General features: G+C 46.5%; 1 protein-coding gene across 2 annotated transcripts in view; it reads right to left on the bottom strand.

Moving 5' to 3' along the window:
* The window catches only part of pde1cb (phosphodiesterase 1C, calmodulin-dependent b), a 59,813-nt gene extending 41,843 nt beyond the window's left edge, over nucleotides 1–17,970 (bottom strand). Inside the window, exons 1-3 of one of the 2 annotated variants that reach the window (XM_049012230.1) lie at nucleotides 17,425–17,970; nucleotides 2,653–2,703; nucleotides 482–659 (exon numbers count right to left, since the gene is read on the bottom strand). In XM_049012230.1, the coding sequence (XP_048868187.1) occupies nucleotides 482–659; nucleotides 2,653–2,703; nucleotides 17,425–17,623 (428 nt within the window). In that variant the 5' untranslated portion in view covers nucleotides 17,624–17,970. Of the gene's footprint in view, nucleotides 1–481; nucleotides 660–2,652; nucleotides 2,704–9,575; nucleotides 9,704–17,424 lie in introns of those variants that run through there. The other variant, XM_049012231.1, reaches the window with a different exon arrangement.
* Between the last annotated feature and the right edge of the window lie 327 nt (nucleotides 17,971–18,297).

Here is an 18,297-nt window from a genome sequence, read left to right as displayed (position 1 = left end):
GTACACACCACGAATACCGACAGGGTCCCCACCCTAATTCACCACCATCTGCTATAACGCTGAAAACCGCAGGAGGGCAAATCAGGTGACCTTGATTATCAGTGATAATTCATTTTTGCCGAAACCGCTGCAGGCGTAACTTGCTACTTTGTCCCCGGTAACCCGGCATCAATCCCATAGCAGGGAATGGCAACTCCGCCCACGTGTCTCGCATGAATGATCCCGATTAACACGTGACACACCAGGTAAACTGCCATCATAAGTAATAACTGTAAATGACATTAAATGATGCAAGATCCTCCCATACCCTAGGGGGCAGTGTGCCCCAGCAGCTGCACTTAATTACCCAAATTCAATAAACATGATACCTTTGGATTTTAATGTGTAAATATACCACATTACAGCTCATTTATAGTGATACCCAGCACACCTAGTCCTTCGGGGTACCACGGGAGAAAGGTCAAAGTTCAGAGCAGCGAACCTGAGAGCTGTCTTCTCGGTGGCGTCCGGCCGGTCAGCGGTTGGTGGGTCCTCTGCTAGGATCTCCTCCGGACTCCGCGGGTCCGCTGGCGCCTCCCGATTCGCCTGGTCCCGGTCCCGGTCCTTGATGCCCATCCCAGATGTGATGGCGTTCCACAGGGCATTCTGAGATTTAGATCCTGTAGAAAGTCCCCTAGCATTAATCTACGCCCGTGGATGGGAGATACGCCACGGCAGAAGAGTGCAGTGTGAGGATCACCCTTCTCCAGAATGACAAAGGCTCCCGTTGTTAATGATCGCCAATGAGTTTTTGCCATTTCTGTCTCACAAATTTACAAATAGTTAGCAGTTCAGATGCCTGTTATTAATGAAAAGGCCCAATCCAGCATTGACCACATGGATGCAGATGAGCACCCGTGACCGGCGGTGAGACCCACTATTAACACTGTTTATTCAGCTATACACAGAGAAACGTCTTGCACTTCAGGACAAGGGCTAGTTACCTTTGATAGCCTGAATTTCCCTTGAGTCACTAATGTCTCAATATACATATGACCTCTGACCCTTGATTTTTTGTTTGTTGATCTTGCCAGCTTTAATACTAAGCTATCACTTTGGCTAGTTTAACAGGTCGCAGTTACATCGGTTTAATGTCGCCCCCTGGTGTGATATCACTGTCATTACAACTACATCAGTCAAAAATAGCTTAGTCTTAGTTCTGCCACTGGCCGACATATACTTAAAGAGAAATGTGCAATATCTGCTAACTTGTGTTTTTGTTTGTGTTTTACTGTCCGATTTCAGAGTATCTGCACGTAGGGCCAAATGCCTCATCACACTCACTGTTTTAATAAGTTGAAATTCACACTAGAGTTCTCAGACCGAGGACGAAATGGATCGTAATATGCGCTAAGGAGACCTGAGGGGTTACAGCTCTTTATGAATGAATCCGAGTACCTGTAGTGGAGGTGATTACCAGCATCGGTTATTACGCTCTCTTTGGGGTTATGCATGTTTACACCCTAACGGTCCAGCATTAAACCACAGCCTGCAGTTACAGGCAGAGAGGTGGCTCTGGGTTTAGGGATCTCTGCCAGCAACTGGAAGGTTGCTGGTTCAAATCCTGTGAATACCTGGAGTGGTTCTGCTCTGGAGGACCCTAGTGCAAAGCCTTTAACCTGCAGTAGCTTCATCCTGGGTATGATGTTAATCTACCTCAGGGGTGCACCATTCCAGTCCTGGGGGGCTGGAGTCCTGTGTAGCTTAGTTCTTTCCCTTTTCCACCACAAATTATTCAGCTCAAGAACTGTGTGAGTTGAATCAGGTGTGTTAAATGAGGGGAAACCCAAAAATGTGCAGGGCTCTGGCCCCCGCAGGACAGGAGTTGGGCACCCCCTGATATACATGCAGCCCTGTAAGGAGGTCCTCCAACAGGTCTGTTTGGATTAGTGTGGTGCTGAGGTATCGCCCACTGCATGGCTGCACATGGTTCTTATGTTTGTCGCGTGGTGGGTGCGGCAACGCACTGTAATCAGTGCATGCTCCTTACCTGCAGTTACAGGACTGTGCACTGCTGCCACCTACTGGATGCCCAGTATTTATCGTATGCATCAGTATCTAACAATAGAACTTAATAATACTGTAGCCTTTGATATAGATTTGCTTGATGTTGGAATCAGTTTAATATGTTGTAATATTGATAATTTTACGAAAGAGGAAATTTAGTAACACTATTCATAAAATTTGTAGAATGTTTTGTCTTTATTCTAACAGCACCTGATTTGGAAGACAGAACAAACCACATTATTCTTATTAGACCAATAATAATAATAATAATAATAATAATAATAATAATAATAATAATAATAATAATAATGTACTGGAATCCTGTCCAGGGTACGCTTCCAAGGAAAACCTTTTAAATACATTAAAATTTTATTCATTAATTTTTCTTAGCAGGGAGTCAAATAAAAGCCGACAATTACAAACTCTGCTCCTTAGCAACCGATATGTTACATTATAGTTACTATGCAATATAAATGTGAAATGGAACTATTAACCAACAGCCAGTACAGCCCTGGCATTGGTTGCAGAACGAGAGACAGAAGCTCTCTGGCTGCTTCACCGTGCTGCTCTGCTTTGGAAAGCCAGGGACCGGCGAGTCCTACTCACGGGCGAAGCGGGCCAGGGGCCGGGCGGCGCTCTCCCCATCCTCGTTGGCGACTGCGGGGGAAGAGAGGGAGAGAGAGAGAGAGAGAGAGAGAGAGAGAAACCTCGGCTGAACTGCATTTGGAAAAATTAGCCTGTTACACATTGTCCCGCGAGGCTGCCAATCTGGCTGAGGAGAAGCGTTATAAACACATCACTTTTAAAACAAGGGGCACGTCATTACACTGACTGATGGCTCTGTGCTGGATCAAAGTGATCTGGGATGCGCTCTTCGTAAAAACGAGTGCTTAACAGATCTCTGTTGCACCTCGGTGGAAATTTGACACATTTATTTATTTTAGCCGATCATAAACGTTCCCAAGCATGCCTTCATATTGCTATTTTCGTTTATATATTTACATAAAGACGGGAGATTGAGGACAAAAATCCAGTAATAATCCTGTAGCTCTTCTGAAGCGTCTCTGGCTTTCATGAAGAACTCCCCGTGCTTGTAATAATCTCTTTAAGCATTTGTTTTTGAACTTTTTCATTCTGTGGGATTTATATCATCATAAACAATTCTTTATTTGTTGCATATTTGTTAGTTATTCTGTACAAAACAACGCTGTTACTCGGTGATAACCAGAATTAAATTTTATTCATTACTGTTGTCGCAGCAAGGAGCCAATTAAATGCGAACAATTCCCAAATCGGCTCCGTAGCAACAGTTGGACTGCGTTTTAGTTGCTATGCAATATAATAAATGTGGAAAAAAATGATTGTTAACAGTAATACAAGTTCCAATTTATCGCACCATCTATCAAGTCATGCTGTCACTTTCAAAGCGGTTCAAAAGTCCCCACTTTTGTTATACCACTTAATCTTATGTTACACCTCATACTAAACCATATATAATGTAGAATACCAAATATATTGATGTACTGTCTGTACAGGATACAGTTCCTCACAATCGTGACCTAAAATTCAGAGACAGTCAAGGGAGATTTTCTCTAGTTTACACATTTAAAAAATACAGTGACATGCTTTTTATTCTGAAAACGTCGGGCAGCTTTTAATCTTGTCCCAGATTTTAGGCGGCCAAAAGAGTCCCCTTCCTGCTTTTAGGCGGCCAAAAGAGTCCCCTTCCTGCCTTTTAGGCGGCCAAAAGAGTCACCTTCCTACTTTTAGGCGGCCAAAAGAGTCCCCTTCCTGCCTTTTAGACGGCCAAAAGAGTCCCTTTCCTGCCTTTTAGACGGCCAAAGGAGTCCCCTTCCTGCCTTTTAGGCGGCCAAAAGAGTCCCCTTCCTGCCTTTTAGGCGGCCAAAAGAGTCCCCTTCCTACCTTTTAAGCGGCCAAAAGAGTCCCCTTCCTGCCTTTTAGATGGCCAAAAGAGTCCCCTTCCTGCCTTTTAGGCGGGCAAAAGAGTCCCCTTCCTACCTTTTAGGCGGGCAAAAGAGTCCCCTTCCTGCTTTTTAGGTGGCTAAAAGAGTCCCCTTCCTACCTTTTAGGTGGCCAAAAGAGTCCCCTTCCTACTTTTTAGGTGGCCAAAAGAGTCCCCTTCCTGCCTTTTAGGCGGCCAAAAGAGTCCCCTTCCTGCCTTTTAGGTGGCCAAAAGAGTCCCCTTCCTGCCTTTTAGGCGGGCAAAAGAGTCCCCTTCCTGCCTTTTAGGCGGGCAAAAGAGTCCCCTTCCTACTTTTTAGGCGGCCAAAAGAGTCCCCTTCCTGCCTTTTAGGCGGCCAAAAGAGTCCCCTTCCTGCTTTTAGGCGGCCAAAAGAGTCCCCTTCCTGCCTTTTAGGCGGCCAAAAGAGTCCCCTTCCTGCCTTTTAGGCGGGCAAAAGAGTCCCCTTCCTGCCTTTTAGACGGCCAAAAGAGTCCCCTTCCTGCCTTTTAGGCGGCCAAAAGAGTCCCCTTCCTGCCTTTTAGGAGGCCAAAAGAGTCCCCTTCCTGCCTTTTAGGCGGCCAAAAGAGTCCCCTTCCTGCCTTTTAGGAGGCCAAAAGAGTCCCCTTCCTGCCTTTTAGGAGGCCAAAAGAGTCCCCTTCCTGCCTTTTAGGTGGCCAAAAGAGTCCCCTTCCTGCCTTTTAGGCGGCCAAAAGAGTCCCCTTCCTACTTTTTAGGTGGCCAAAAGAGTCCCCTTCCTGCCTTTTAGGCGGCCAAAAGAGTCCCCTTCCTGCCTTTTAGGCGGCCAAAAGAGTCCCCTTCCTGCCTTTTAGGCGGCCAAAAGAGTCCCCTTCCTACCTTTTAGGCGGGCAAAAGAGTCCCCTTCCTACTTTTTAGGTGGCCAAGAGTCCCCTTCCTACTTTTTAGGCGGCCAAAAGAGTCCCCTTCCTACCTTTTAGGCGGCCAAAAGAGTCCCCTTCCTGCCTTTTAGGTGGCCAAAAGAGTCCCCTTCCTACTTTTTAGGTGGCCAAAAGAGTCCCCTTCCTGCCTTTTAGGCGGCCAAAAGAGTCCCCTTCCTGCCTTTTAGGTGGCCAAAAGAGTCCCCTTCCTACTTTTTAGGTGGCCAAAAGAGTCCCCTTCCTACTTTTTAGGCGGCCAAAAGAGTCCCCTTCCTACCTTTTAGGCGGCCAAAAGAGTCCCCTTCCTGCTTTTAGGCGGCCAAAAGAGTCCCCTTCCTGCCTTTTAGGCGGCCAAAAGAGTCACCTTCCTACTTTTAGGCGGCCAAAAGAGTCCCCTTCCTGCCTTTTAGACGGCCAAAAGAGTCCCTTTCCTGCCTTTTAGACGGCCAAAAGAGTCCCCTTCCTGCCTTTTAGGCGGGCAAAAGAGTCCCCTTCCTGCCTTTTAGACGGCCAAAAGAGTCCCCTTCCTGCCTTTTAGGCGGCCAAAAGAGTCCCCTTCCTGCCTTTTAGGCGGGCAAAAGAGTCCCCTTCCTGCCTTTTAGACGGCCAAAAGAGTCCCCTTCCTGCCTTTTAGGCGGCCAAAAGAGTCCCCTTCCTGCCTTTTAGGAGGCCAAAAGAGTCCCCTTCCTGCCTTTTAGGCGGCCAAAAGAGTCCCCTTCCTGCCTTTTAGGAGGCCAAAAGAGTCCCCTTCCTGCCTTTTAGGAGGCCAAAAGAGTCCCCTTCCTGCCTTTTAGGTGGCCAAAAGAGTCCCCTTCCTGCCTTTTAGGAGGCCAAAAGAGTCCCCTTCCTGCCTTTTAGGCAGCCAAAAGAGTCCCCTTCCTACTTTTTAGGTGGCCAAAAGAGTCCCCTTCCTGCCTTTTAGGCGGCCAAAAGAGTCCCCTTCCTGCCTTTTAGGCGGCCAAAAGAGTCCCCTTCCTGCCTTTTAGGCGGCCAAAAGAGTCCCCTTCCTACCTTTTAGGCGGCCAAAAGAGTCCCCTTCCTACTTTTTAGGTGGCTAAAAGAGTCCCCTTCCTGCCTTTTAGGCGGCCAAACGAGTCCCCTTCCTGCTCTTGAACCACTTATATGTTTCTCTGGTGAAAGCTTCAGGTTCTTATCCTGCTGTGACCTAAATCTTTTTAAAACGAAGGTCATCCTGTATTTAGTTTCATCCACCTGCCTTCTGTGATGACGAGAAACATCCCAGAATATCACACAGTCTCTATGGCCATGTGCCAAGCCATGTGCAATACTCTGCATTTAGATATACATCTTCAAGAGTGTAGAAATGACGTTTGACTGCTCTTATTGAAAGGTGAGTAAAATATTGCATCCTGCACTCAGTCATAGGTGACTCCAGTTTTTCCCCCGGGGGGTGGAGGGGGGGGGCTTGGGAGGCGAGAGTCATTTATCCCAGGCTATACCAAGCTGCTGAGCTACACATAAAAAATAGTAAATAGATTAAATTATTATTACATATCGTTGTAATACTCCACAGGAGTATTATATTTTCAAATATGACTTCACAATGTAATTTTATTTTATAGAAAACAAGTGAGTATGGATGGATACGTTCAAACTGCATTTTCATCTGAGCGGAAGGGGGCAATTGCACCTCTGCACCCCCCCCCCCCCCCCCCAGGTAAAATCGCCTGTGTCCCAGTGGCTCCATCATAGACGGGAATCCACATGTGTATCACATGACGCTGATCGATGTGCATGCATCACTGCACATCGCCTATTAACTGGAGCAGACTTGCAAAGCCTGTTCTCCCAAGCAGACCAAGGGGTTTAATATCCTTCCCCCCCCCCCCCCAGGTGAGGCAATCGATAGTTTCAGCTGAGAAGAGAGAGTGAGGAAAATGGACTGGGTCCGTCTGGTCAAAGCCACGCTTGATTGGAAGGGAGGAGGCATGTGTTGAAAGGAGAAGATGAGATATAGAGCAGGAGTGATTACACACAGCAGCAGGAATACTATGGGGGTCAGGAAAGACTGACAGCAACACCAAGCTTCTTAAAAAGCAGGATTCCTTCATCTATTCCCCAAATGAATCCTATTTTTGTATCACCAGAGCCTGTTGAGCTTAAGCTGTGAACACTGACCCACAGTGATCCGTAGTGATCGACTGTGATCCACAGTGTCCCACAATTGTCGATTATGATCCACGGTGATCATCTGTGGTCCACAGTTATCCACAATAGTCAGCAGTGACCCACACAATAGTCAGATATAACCGGGATAGATGTGGAAGTGGAGAGATGAAAGGCTGTGTCACGCGTCCCCAAGTCATTCTGTGGGCGGAGCCTGATCTCAGCCATAAGCCTCTAGCTCTGGGTCTCATACTCAGCTGTCCCTGCCTGAAGCCCGCCTACGCCTTTGCCACCCATAGGAAATGGACAGCACAGCTGCCAATCATTGCCTCTAGCTACACCCTCCCATTTTCCCTGCAAAACAGCGTAAATAAAATCTTTTCAAAACAAGGCTGTGATCATTAGCGCTTCAGGGCAAATATTATTATTGGTAAATGCGATCTCGCTAAAACTAGCATTTGTGTTGTCCTGCCCTGCTCTTAATTCCTTAGAAATTGCATCCTTTGTCTTCGCTGATTTCTGCCAGCAAACCAGTGGCCCCAAGCCACCAATCAGGACCAAGCTGCCAGCAGACCTGTGGCCCCCAGCCACCAATCAAAGCCAAGCTACCATCCCACACCCTCAGATCCAATGGAGGTTTTTACACCCCAGGTGGTGTCCTACTCCTTCTCAGCTCGACGTGCAGATTGGGGCTAAATTCTGCTCCCCCTCCCCCTCACACCCACCCACGAGGAGGAGGAGAGGAGACCGTGTGGGTCTTGGGTAATGTTTGCGGGGGTTGTTGGGCAAACGCTTCTCATTTTAGTCCATACCCAAGTCTGACTGTCCAATTAGAAGTGAGTCACATGTAATATCTGCACCTAAAGCTTTCTGTGAAACCACAGCAAAATAAACTATTTATTATAATGATGTATAACCTATTATCATCATCCAGTCAACAGGTGACAGCTGCACCCAAGCACTCTAATGGACTTCAACGGGTAATTACGAAAACTAATTCAAACAAGACCCTTCACGTGTATTATCCCCCCCCTGCCCCGAACTCTGAGATGCCCCCCCCCCCCATAAAAAAGAACAACTCCTTCCACCCAGAAAACGAAAGAGGTGAAGCAGGTGCTGTTACTAGGGAGGTATTTGGTAAAGGATTGTGCCTGATATCAGAGTGTTTTCTATTGAAGGTAATGACCCCCTCAATAGCTGTGAAAATATGTTCCTCCTGGAGATGCGCACCCCCCGCCACCTGTTAACCAGTGCACCCCCCCCCCCCATCCGAATCATAGCCCCTTTTCCACTCCCCCCTCGACGAGATGAGAGCTGTTAAAGTTATCAGTCCTATCCACCTAATGAGACCTCTGCTGGGATTCCAGCTGACCAAGGTATTAACACACCAGGAATGGCTTGTTTGGAGTTGCCCACAGTCGCCGCGCAACATCACATCCTTCCCCTGGTCACCATGGTGATGGTAATCACTCCACAGGCTCAGCTGAGGGCAGGCAGAGAAGGTGTCATGGGGAAGTGATACGGACCAACTTCGAGGCATATTCTCCAGCCCGAAATCCCCTCCCGCTGGAGTGACTTTGCATCAGTTTCTTCCCTTACGGAAATTCTACTCCTAGGTTCCCCGGAAGCATCTCCTATAGTGAACGCATCTCGTTTTTATGTTCCACAGCTTAGCTCTTGGCGTCAGGTCTCACGTCACTTTAGCAACATTCTCAAAAAATGTTCACCTGTGCTGAGTTTATCTGACTTGCTATTTTCCACTAAGGGTGCAGATGCCCCACTTATTAGTTAGAACAAGTGACATCTTCCATCTCACGATTCCCATGGACATGCCTGCTTACGGGGAGCTCCCCCTACCCAGGGTGAAAGCCCCCTGGGTTACGTAACGCTCGCTCCATCACCTGCAGATGTAATTACCACCATCACATGCTTTACGATAACAGACTCACCACGTACTCGTCTCCGTGAATGAAACACGCACCGCTGCGCTTTCAGTAAACACGGACAAGCGTCTGATTTACTGAGTAATAAGGCAGAAGAAATGAAAACTGGATGAACAGGATGATAACAGGTGATACTAAAGTTAATCGTCAGATCCTCGGAGAACCCCGTGCGGGAGCGTGTTAATAATCGACACTTCAAGGCTTTATCTGTCACCCGATGCTAAACTAAGGAGACAGAAACAGACGTACACAAAATGTGGGCTCGTAAAGCCCTCACTGTACTTTCAACAAAGACAAGGGCACATGTGCTCTGGCTCAAACTCCCGTACAGAACGCCACTCTCCATCTTCAAACCCAACAGACGCTGAACATCACCCGGCCAGCCCACAGCACCTGGACAGCTGTTTAGGGAGTAGCGGATCGCGGCGATACTGGTGCTAGATGGTAGAGAGAGAGCGAGGAGAGCGATTCGGGGAGATTTGCAGAAAAACGACAAAGCTTAGCTGAAGTGTGCCTGAGCGGAGCCCTTATCCAGGATTCGGTGAGGCTGACCTCCCAGGACCTGCGGGACCGGCGCCGCCCGGGACGCCTCCACCTTACCTATAGTAAAGCTGAAGCCGTCGATGCTGAACGTGGCACTCCGGCATTTCTTGAATCCAAGCTTCCTGCAGTGAGACTCCGTCATGGTACGCGTGGCTCTTCCCGCTTCGTCTTCTCCCTCAACGAGTTTGTCTTTTCTTCATGGAGGGAGGTGGAGGAGTGACTGGCGGGCAGCAGCTTACGCGTGGTGGGGGTGGCGATGGAGAGGGGCGTGATTGTGGCGGCTGTCTGACCCCCTACACCCACTCTCGCTCCCTCCTAGAGCTCCAGGTCTCTCCCTCGACATACACCCACCCTCTGCTCCCTGCTTCTGGCCCCCTAGCAGGGCCGAGGCGTGTGGGGGCGCCTCCGCAGGCAGGACGGAGCTCCCCCCGTGATTCTGGACTCCGCCGGCAGCTCCAGCTCACTCCTCTCTGCGCCTCCAGCTCCCTCATACTCTCTCCAGCCCTTCACACACAGGCTCCGTCTCTCATCCGCACGCCGCGTCACCCTCTCCGTTTGTTTGCCTGTGTGTGTGAGCTCCTCTGCAGGCTTACATGAACGCTCGCGTCAAAGTGACCCGGCTCCCGTTCGCGGGAGGGCGCCGTCGGGGAAATGAGAGCAGGAGGCCCAGGATAGCGAGGACGGCTCCTCGCACCACATGCCGCCTCTTGTCGGTAAAAAGTCGCTGGTCTTCATGGCACGGAGACACTGTTGCCTTATTCCCTGCATGCTTACTTGGAGAAGCACACTGACCATCTGTGGTGCGCCTCCAACTGATGTCTGATGGGAATTACAACGAGGCGATTTGGTAGCTGTTATACAGATTGTCTTCTGGTGCACGTGTTATACTAACTCAGGCTGACTCTGTTGCACATGCCATCAAGGTTCCCAACTTTGGTCTGTAGCCTGGTGGGAGATTTTCAATTCGAGTTAAGTCTGCACACGCATTTACACGTATGTTACAGTTTTTATTACCTTGTAAATAGTTCGTAGGTTTGCAAAGTACCCCAACATATAGCTGATTTTAGGTTTGTAATAGAATAATATAGATCTGCTATAAGATTTCTTGCGTGAGAGTCTGAAAGCGTGAGTGTCACACCAGATGCTAACTGAAGTTAACGCTGCTGTACGTCATGCTAATGTTATGCTAGTTCAGGCTAACTCTGACATGCTATGCTAAATCACGCTATAGGTTATACTGAGCCACATAGCTTCTGGGCAGTTATCACCGAGAACAAATAAATGTTTGGTGAGCTCTGGGACCTGGGTTTGGGCCTCTGCCTGGGTTACATGTGTGTGGAGTTTGCATGTTCTCCCCATGTTGTTGTGGGGTTTCCTCCAGGTACTCTGGTATCTCCTCTCCTACAATCCAAAGACATGCTGAGGCTCATTGAAGTTACAAAAAAAAATGCCCATAGGTGTGCCCCCCCCTCCAATCTGGGTTGTTCCCCACCTTGTGCCTGTAGCTTCCAGGATGGACTCTGGAGCCCCCCGCGACCCAGAACGGTAAGTGGTTTGGAAAATGGATGGATGGTTCATCTTTCTACACCAATCGCCTACACACTGTGGACATACTGGCTTCATGTTTGAATCTGACAGACTAAGGCAGACACTGGTCACTCTCCTCTTGAGGCAGATGATTGGGACAGAGGCAGCCTCATGCCACGCTGAAATGCTTACCTTTCATCTCGATTACAGAGAAAGAGCCGCCTACCGCCATACTTTGATGGTCGCCGGTACAGACAGGCTCGATTTTTAACAGGAGATTTTGAACAAGGCCCTGATCCTGTTAGTGCTGGAATGCTGCAAAACTGGGATCGGACTGTTTCAGGTCTTATTCTTTAATAAAAAAGAAAGGCAAGGGTTTCATTTCATGTTTTAAATTCGAAAGCAAGTGCGGCAACAATGCCTGAATCTTAGCTCCCCTTAGCTGGAGATTATGCCTCGAAGTTAGCTCCCAAAATGATGATATTGAAGACTGAAAATGACTGGGAAATAACCATCTATAAAGAGCCTCTCATTAGCATTAGACAAAGCTTAAATTAATTTAAACAATTTAACAATAAAAGAGAATCCGTCAAATAGGTAACGTCGTTATGCGAACGCAATCTGCCCAAGATGCTGTCTCCACGGCCGCCAGCGCCGGCTGCCTGGGGCTCTTTCTGCGACAGGCGCACAAATCGGTGGGCATGTACTCAAAAGCCGGGTTCAAAGGGACCGTGAGCCAGCCAGCCGGCCAAAGATGCGGCGAACAACGATTGCTGGCCCGGCTGGACACACAGCATGCACGATGGCTGCTGCCATGAAGCTGCAAACTCCGTCTCCTTGGCACGTGTTTCCATATCTTTGCAAGAGCTCTGCGCAGATCTGATCAATATGGTGTGGTGTGGACCATCTGTCAAGTAGTTATATATATATATATATATATATATATATATATATATATATATATATATATATATATATATATATATATAAAATCTGACCAAAAACCGGCGGTTGAAACCAGCATAACAGTGAATTCTGACACGAAATCTATTTTTCTTACATCCCTTAATATGACTGCGCAAGCTAATTACTGTTCAGTGTTGTTCAAGTCCTCCGCGTGGTTACCGATGTTTTGGCTACAGATGCAGACTATACGGGAAAGTTATGTTTAAACATTTACTTTTATCTAACGCCTGAATAGCCCCCCCCAAGTCCTTTTGCCACGGTAAAGTTATTCCGTTATTCTGAAACGTCTTATCATCCGTTAAACCATCCTGTGATCAATCAAAGCACTTGAGTCTGCTGGATGAATAGCTGGTAGACAGGTTCCAGTACATCCATTCATTACCGCTAAAAAATAACTTTGTTGTACCCAAAGCGGTTAGAAAGGAGATGCCATTCTAGCAGCCTCAAAAGGTAAACCGCCCTTTAGTTCATCCCCCTTTCATGTCTCCATAGAAACTGGAGATTTACTTCAGGTAGCGAGTAAAACTGCGTTCTTTTGTAATTTACAACAAAGTCATAATGACTCACAGTGGTAACATAAAATTGTTACTGCATCAATTGCGATCCATAGTAAAGTGTTCATTTGGCACCCGACTAGTGGCACAGATAATTTACCTTTGGTTATAAGTAATTTGGGTTTATGAAGCAGCGTAATAGGTTACGGCTCTCTGATGACAGGACCTTTTTTTTTAGTTTCGCCAACCATTTCATTCCGAATAACGTTAGGAAGGAACACTCCTAGAATCGACAAAGAATGGCGCCAAGTCCGCACAAAGTCTTTTTATTTACTTATTTTTGCTTTATTTTTGCCATTCTTGGTTATTCATTCAGCCACCGAACAAACACAATCGGGACGACGGAGATTTGCAAACAGCTTTAATTGGAATTATGACAAGTGCGCAAGAAAAAATAAATGCAAAGTGTCTGTCAGTCGCTAAATAACAACCTTTTGCCGTGTCACACGTCTTAACTTGATATTTCCATCATGCTTTGTCTCGGAATGAAAGCGCCCACCCACCGCATCACATAAGCCGCTGAATACCCCCCATCCTTCCTGTCCTCCCGGAGTGACAGGAGTGAGACACTGCCTGGGCTGGCGTGTAAAGACACGATCACACTCATTTCCCCTTTCAACTCCCAGTCTCAGATTGCTCAGCACTGCTACCCGACAGTCAATCGTCCACTTTACTCATCAACCTTTCCTACCTTCAGCAATCTGTCCACCTCTCTAAATTAGCAATTTGCTTGTAAGCCAGACATCGTTTTTTATAATAGCTTCAGAGCAGCACTGCCACAGAAAGCTCGCTAATTAATACATAAAATAGACGCATCAAGTTCAGTAAATTGCCTGCACTTCCACTAGATGGCGCTATTCATAAGATTGGCACTTTTAGACACCGGCTTTCGTTTTACTGAACACGCACGTTAAAATAGTTTAAGATGTAACGCTTTATTTAGTCATGGGTGTTAATATTCCACCTAGACTAGTTTTTACTTGACTAGACTAGAGACCCAAGCCTACCTCCGAAAATAAACTTGAAAATAAACTAATTATGTAAAATTAAGTAATACATTTAAAGTCCGTTATGTTTAGTCGACATAAGGTCAACATTGCCTATATAGTAACTATAGGCTTGGTATGTTTTATAAATGCAATGACGAGAGTGACATTTGTTCTCCTTTTGTAGCAATGAATCGACGGGTCTTTCCGACATGGACGCATCTTTATTCTGACTATTCTGCACGCGCTTTTTTTTTTATCAAACGAGACAAATTTTTGCATTTAACTCAATTCATCTCTGGTGTATTTTACAGGGGAAAAAAACGCGTTGCTCACGTGAAAGTATCCCAGTAAAATAATGTTTTCACCGTTGGTCCAGTTCTTACACTTTGTACTGTTCAAAGTCATGTTCTTAGATTTGAAAGGAATTAAATTAATTCCCGTTTCAAAAACGCGCCGCAGGTGCGTCAGAAGGGTGGACCCATATAACCGCCCTGCCCACCCAAAAACAAAGTAAGCAATTAAACTTATTTTCTTGTTGTCTGCTCTACCTCATGCTTTTCCCTCTGAACCAATCGCAAAAATACGGTTTCTTTTTTTGCCAACGTATTTCTCCATGATTTCTAACAATGTAATTGGCCGTAGTTGGTTCCTTATTTTTTGATTGGCTATAACATCCTGGCAATAGGTAGCTCTACAGTCTATGGTCACCGCAATGACAATGTAGCGCAGAGCAAAGAAGATGATTTAAGCCAAAGGTTTTAAGTTGAAAGTCTGTTGCTCTTGGTGTGAATCCCGTTTAAATTTACGTTTCATATTTTACTTGCCCCGCCAGCCTGTTTTATATTAGCAACTGGTATTTTAGCAACATATTTATCTTTATTGCTTTATTGGCATAATGGAAAATGTAAAAAATCGCAGCGCGTCATTTTCCAATAGCTGCCCACCCCCGAATCAAGGGCGGTAAATGTTGTCCAGCCGTGGTTGAAAGCTTTCCCGAAACCCAATGCGTGCTTTCATTCGGATCGGGGGCCCTTCCAGGCGGTCACTTGAATATTCAGTTAAACTGGATGCGCACCCTTATTTGACAGAGATTTAGCCTTTGCAAAGTGAGGGTTCACTAATAAAATCAGCATTAAAGAATGATAAAGGCTTCCAGAGAAATGCATGAAGTCGGGGATATTTACAAACCACGCACGCGCTGTCAGAAGGGAGGCAGAGAGGAGACCGACCTAGATAGAGAAAAGCGATTTGTCGTCTTTTCACTTAAAGACGCCTAACTGGTTTCATCGTACCTTTTCCCCATTCGTTTACAGGCTTGACCTTTAAATTAGGTACTGGCACTATTGTACAACAGCACGCTGTCGTGGGACTTAAGCTAAATAAAGCTCCTGGCTCTTTAACCACCTGGCGATGTGCCATGTGCTCAGTAATTACATTTCATGACTCCACATACATTAATTTTTTTTTTTATCTGATCGTTGCGGTCCAATTCATATAACCGTACATGGGAATGATGGATCTTTACAGCTGATGCATATGGATGTAACAAACCTGCAGCAAGCGAGCAGTTTTACCGCATGCATTAATTTACGGGTTGTTCCTCCTCTCTGTAATGAGCATCTACGTGTTGGTCCGGAGACAGACTAATTACACGCCGTCAGCTCGTTAAAGCTGATCGCACGACGACACGGAGCGATACGTGTAATCAGGCACTTTTCATATGCGGTGGCCGCCCTGCTCTCGGGGACGTGGGGATAGCTCCCACGGGCGGAAATGACAGGGTGGCACGGCGTGGGTGTGTTGACACGCTTGTGTTTTTTTTTTTTTTGTCGAGGAGTCCCCAGCAGGGGGCAGGAATGAGCTTAGTTCACCTGGGGCTGTAGGGTGATCCTCACAAGAGAAATAAGTAGCACAGGAAAGGAAAAAAAATGCCTGTTTATGAGTTTTCATTCGCTGGTGTAAGCATGTCTCTTTTTTCTGTCTTTGTCGATACGCTTTTACCTGTAGTTCAGGAATACAAACGCTGGAGCAGGACTGATATTGATGTGTCTGCAGAGGAAACGTGTTGTTTCACTCAGAGTCTCTGGTGCTCCTGTCAGGCTATAAATATAGGTGTCTGCTGGTTTCCTACTGCTGACGAGTCTGCCTCTGAGGCGGGCGGCCCCGCAGCCGCTCCCCCCTCTCCAGCCAGCTCGCCACCAAGGCAACTGCCTGCCCTTGGGGGGGGGGTCGTGCTGCCGGAGGTAGCCCCCATGGGGCAGCGGGATGATATTTTAGGTACTGTCAAGTGGAGAGGTTCTCCTATTGGGAAGTTGATGAGTCAGGTGGGGTCGGGCCGTGCAGTAGTTCGCCCTCACCACAGGGTGGGGGGCGCTGTTCTTACAGGCCTGCGCTCACCCAGCTCAGTTTAAACTATTTAAAGGACGACATAATGTTATAAAGTACGCTTTTTAGAGAACTGGGCCTCTCTCTGAACGGCTGTAAAAGTTGTAACCTTGTTTATGAGCATGTCAAATGACCCTATAAAAGACTGAGTCTGTATTATGCCATAACGAATCCAAACATTTTTTAATTTAGAAACTTGCTCTTGATTAAAGGGATATTTTATTAATGCCCACTTTTCATGTATCCTCATTTTTTTTATCACCCTCATTGGAGCATCCCTTCTTGGCCCCGTAGAACCGTACCCTATCTCCCGTTTTTGTTCTACAAATACCTCCTTTCGTTAAAGAGCTACCCTGCCTGTACTCCAACTGATACGTGGCTGCAATGCCGTCCCCATCAAAATCGGGAAGCGTCTTGGATGTTGGTTCACTGGGACAGTCGGTCTCCGAAGACGATCTCACGCCTAATGATCTAAAATCTGAAGTAAGGTCTATACAGCCAGAGTAGTCTCTTTCCTTTTTAACGATTCTACATCATTTGTGTTTTAGCATTATCTCGATAAGTGAAAGGTGTTGAGCCCAAAGCTTCTTAGCAGAAACACACACACAGTATAGACAGCCGAAAAAGTGTTGATGAGAAGCCAGGTTTTAATGCAGGAGGAGGGAAAACTGTCTGTGGAAGTCAGCCGGAAAGCTATAGACCCCAAAACTCATGTCTCAGAATGCGGTGGTTTTCAGAATAGCAACATGAATCATTATTATTTAACCTGAGGTAAAGAGAGTCTTTTATTGCCGCATCAAAGAGAAGGGTCCTGTCATCACGGAGGCTGAGAAATAGGCAATGCATATATTTACTGTTTTTCCACGGTCTGACCTTCAAAGGACTGCCCGTTCAATGAATGAACATCACAGCCCTGATTTCCGCCACGTCCCAATATACGCACGAAAACCCAAATCGTTAATTCCTTAAAATGTGTCTTTTCTCAGTTAACATTACTTATGCTTATATGGGCTATATAGGCCAACGTAACAGCAGCAGTGCTGTGAGTGATTACACAAGGTACTGCATCGCTATGCCGTTTTCGCCATTTCTGAATCACAGTATCTTCAAGAAGACCGTATCCTACATTTATTTCCCGAATAATTTGTTGGGATTAAACTTGACACGAGTTGCAAACTACTTGTAAATATAGCCGATAAAGACGCATAATGACTAAAACAGAAGTTTTTGGGCACGCAATTCTTGCTTGGTATATAGATATTATTCAGTCTTATTCCCCAAAATTATGTTTTGTGATGCATACAAATGCGTAGGGCTTTAAAGAGGGTTTAATATATATATAATCTAATTTACACGTATCGGTCTATGAACCGACCAAAACGAAGTAAAATTAAGTTAAGAGGACTTCACTCCTGCCAATACCTAGGCTCCTTCAAGAAGTTGTTTAGCGCGTCTCCTGACATCCACATACTGTGAGTGACTTACGTGCAGCGATGCCATCGGTGGGCGATGCCATCGGCGTGTTTCGTGCTCCAGGCGGCGGCTGATCTGGAAGCGCGGCAGCCCGAGCCGCACTCCTCTTCCCTCGCACCGAGCGGCTTCGCTCCCGGTCGTGCTGCAGCTCGGATGACACCTTGACAGTGGAGTTCTTGGCTTTAGTCAGCGCCGATGTGACGGAGCCCATGGCTGTGCACCCTGATGAGCTGATGAAGTTGGATTAAATGGAAAGATCCTCCATTTAAAGTTTGCTGTTTAAATTGCTGCGCACAGGATCTGTCTTGTGCGATCATTAGCTATGTATTATAAGACCTGTAGCCTACAGCTTCAACGATTACAGATATATTTTCGTATTTTCTATAGGCTGTATTTCCTTCTCAGCCTGTTTGAGCGCTGAGATCCGTTTCCTTCATTATTGAAATGACGCGCTACTCTCGGATTCCCCTCTCTTGGCGATGTATTCCTCACTCGCAGCTCGGGAAAGCCGCTGTCCCTTCGGTCGCATCGGATGCAGTCGCATAGAAGTTGTGCTTTAGTTTCCACCCGGCTAAGCCAACTCCCGCCGGTCGGATGACTGACGCAAACAACCGCTTGTAATTAGTCTGCCGAGTCTCATTGAAAGCGGACGGAGAGAGGGGGGCCCGGCACTTTCCTGGTACTTCACCCCAACACAAGTCTCTATTTCATATTTTAAGACTGCTAAACAGTCTGTGTTTAATTAAAGTGCACAAAACGCATAATAATTCGGTTATTAATTATTAAAAGTATAAATATGTAACATCTCTGGTTTGAATATCCTTGCAAACACTGCGTTTTGCATCTATTATTAACTAATCAGTTAGTCTAGTATAACCTAATATT

This window comes from Brienomyrus brachyistius, chromosome 4 (genome assembly GCF_023856365.1).
Source record: "Brienomyrus brachyistius isolate T26 chromosome 4, BBRACH_0.4, whole genome shotgun sequence".
Lineage (NCBI taxonomy): Eukaryota > Metazoa > Chordata > Actinopteri > Osteoglossiformes > Mormyridae > Brienomyrus > Brienomyrus brachyistius.
The sequence above is the reverse complement of the archived record's forward strand: the minus strand, read 5'-3'. Positions and strand labels throughout refer to the sequence as shown.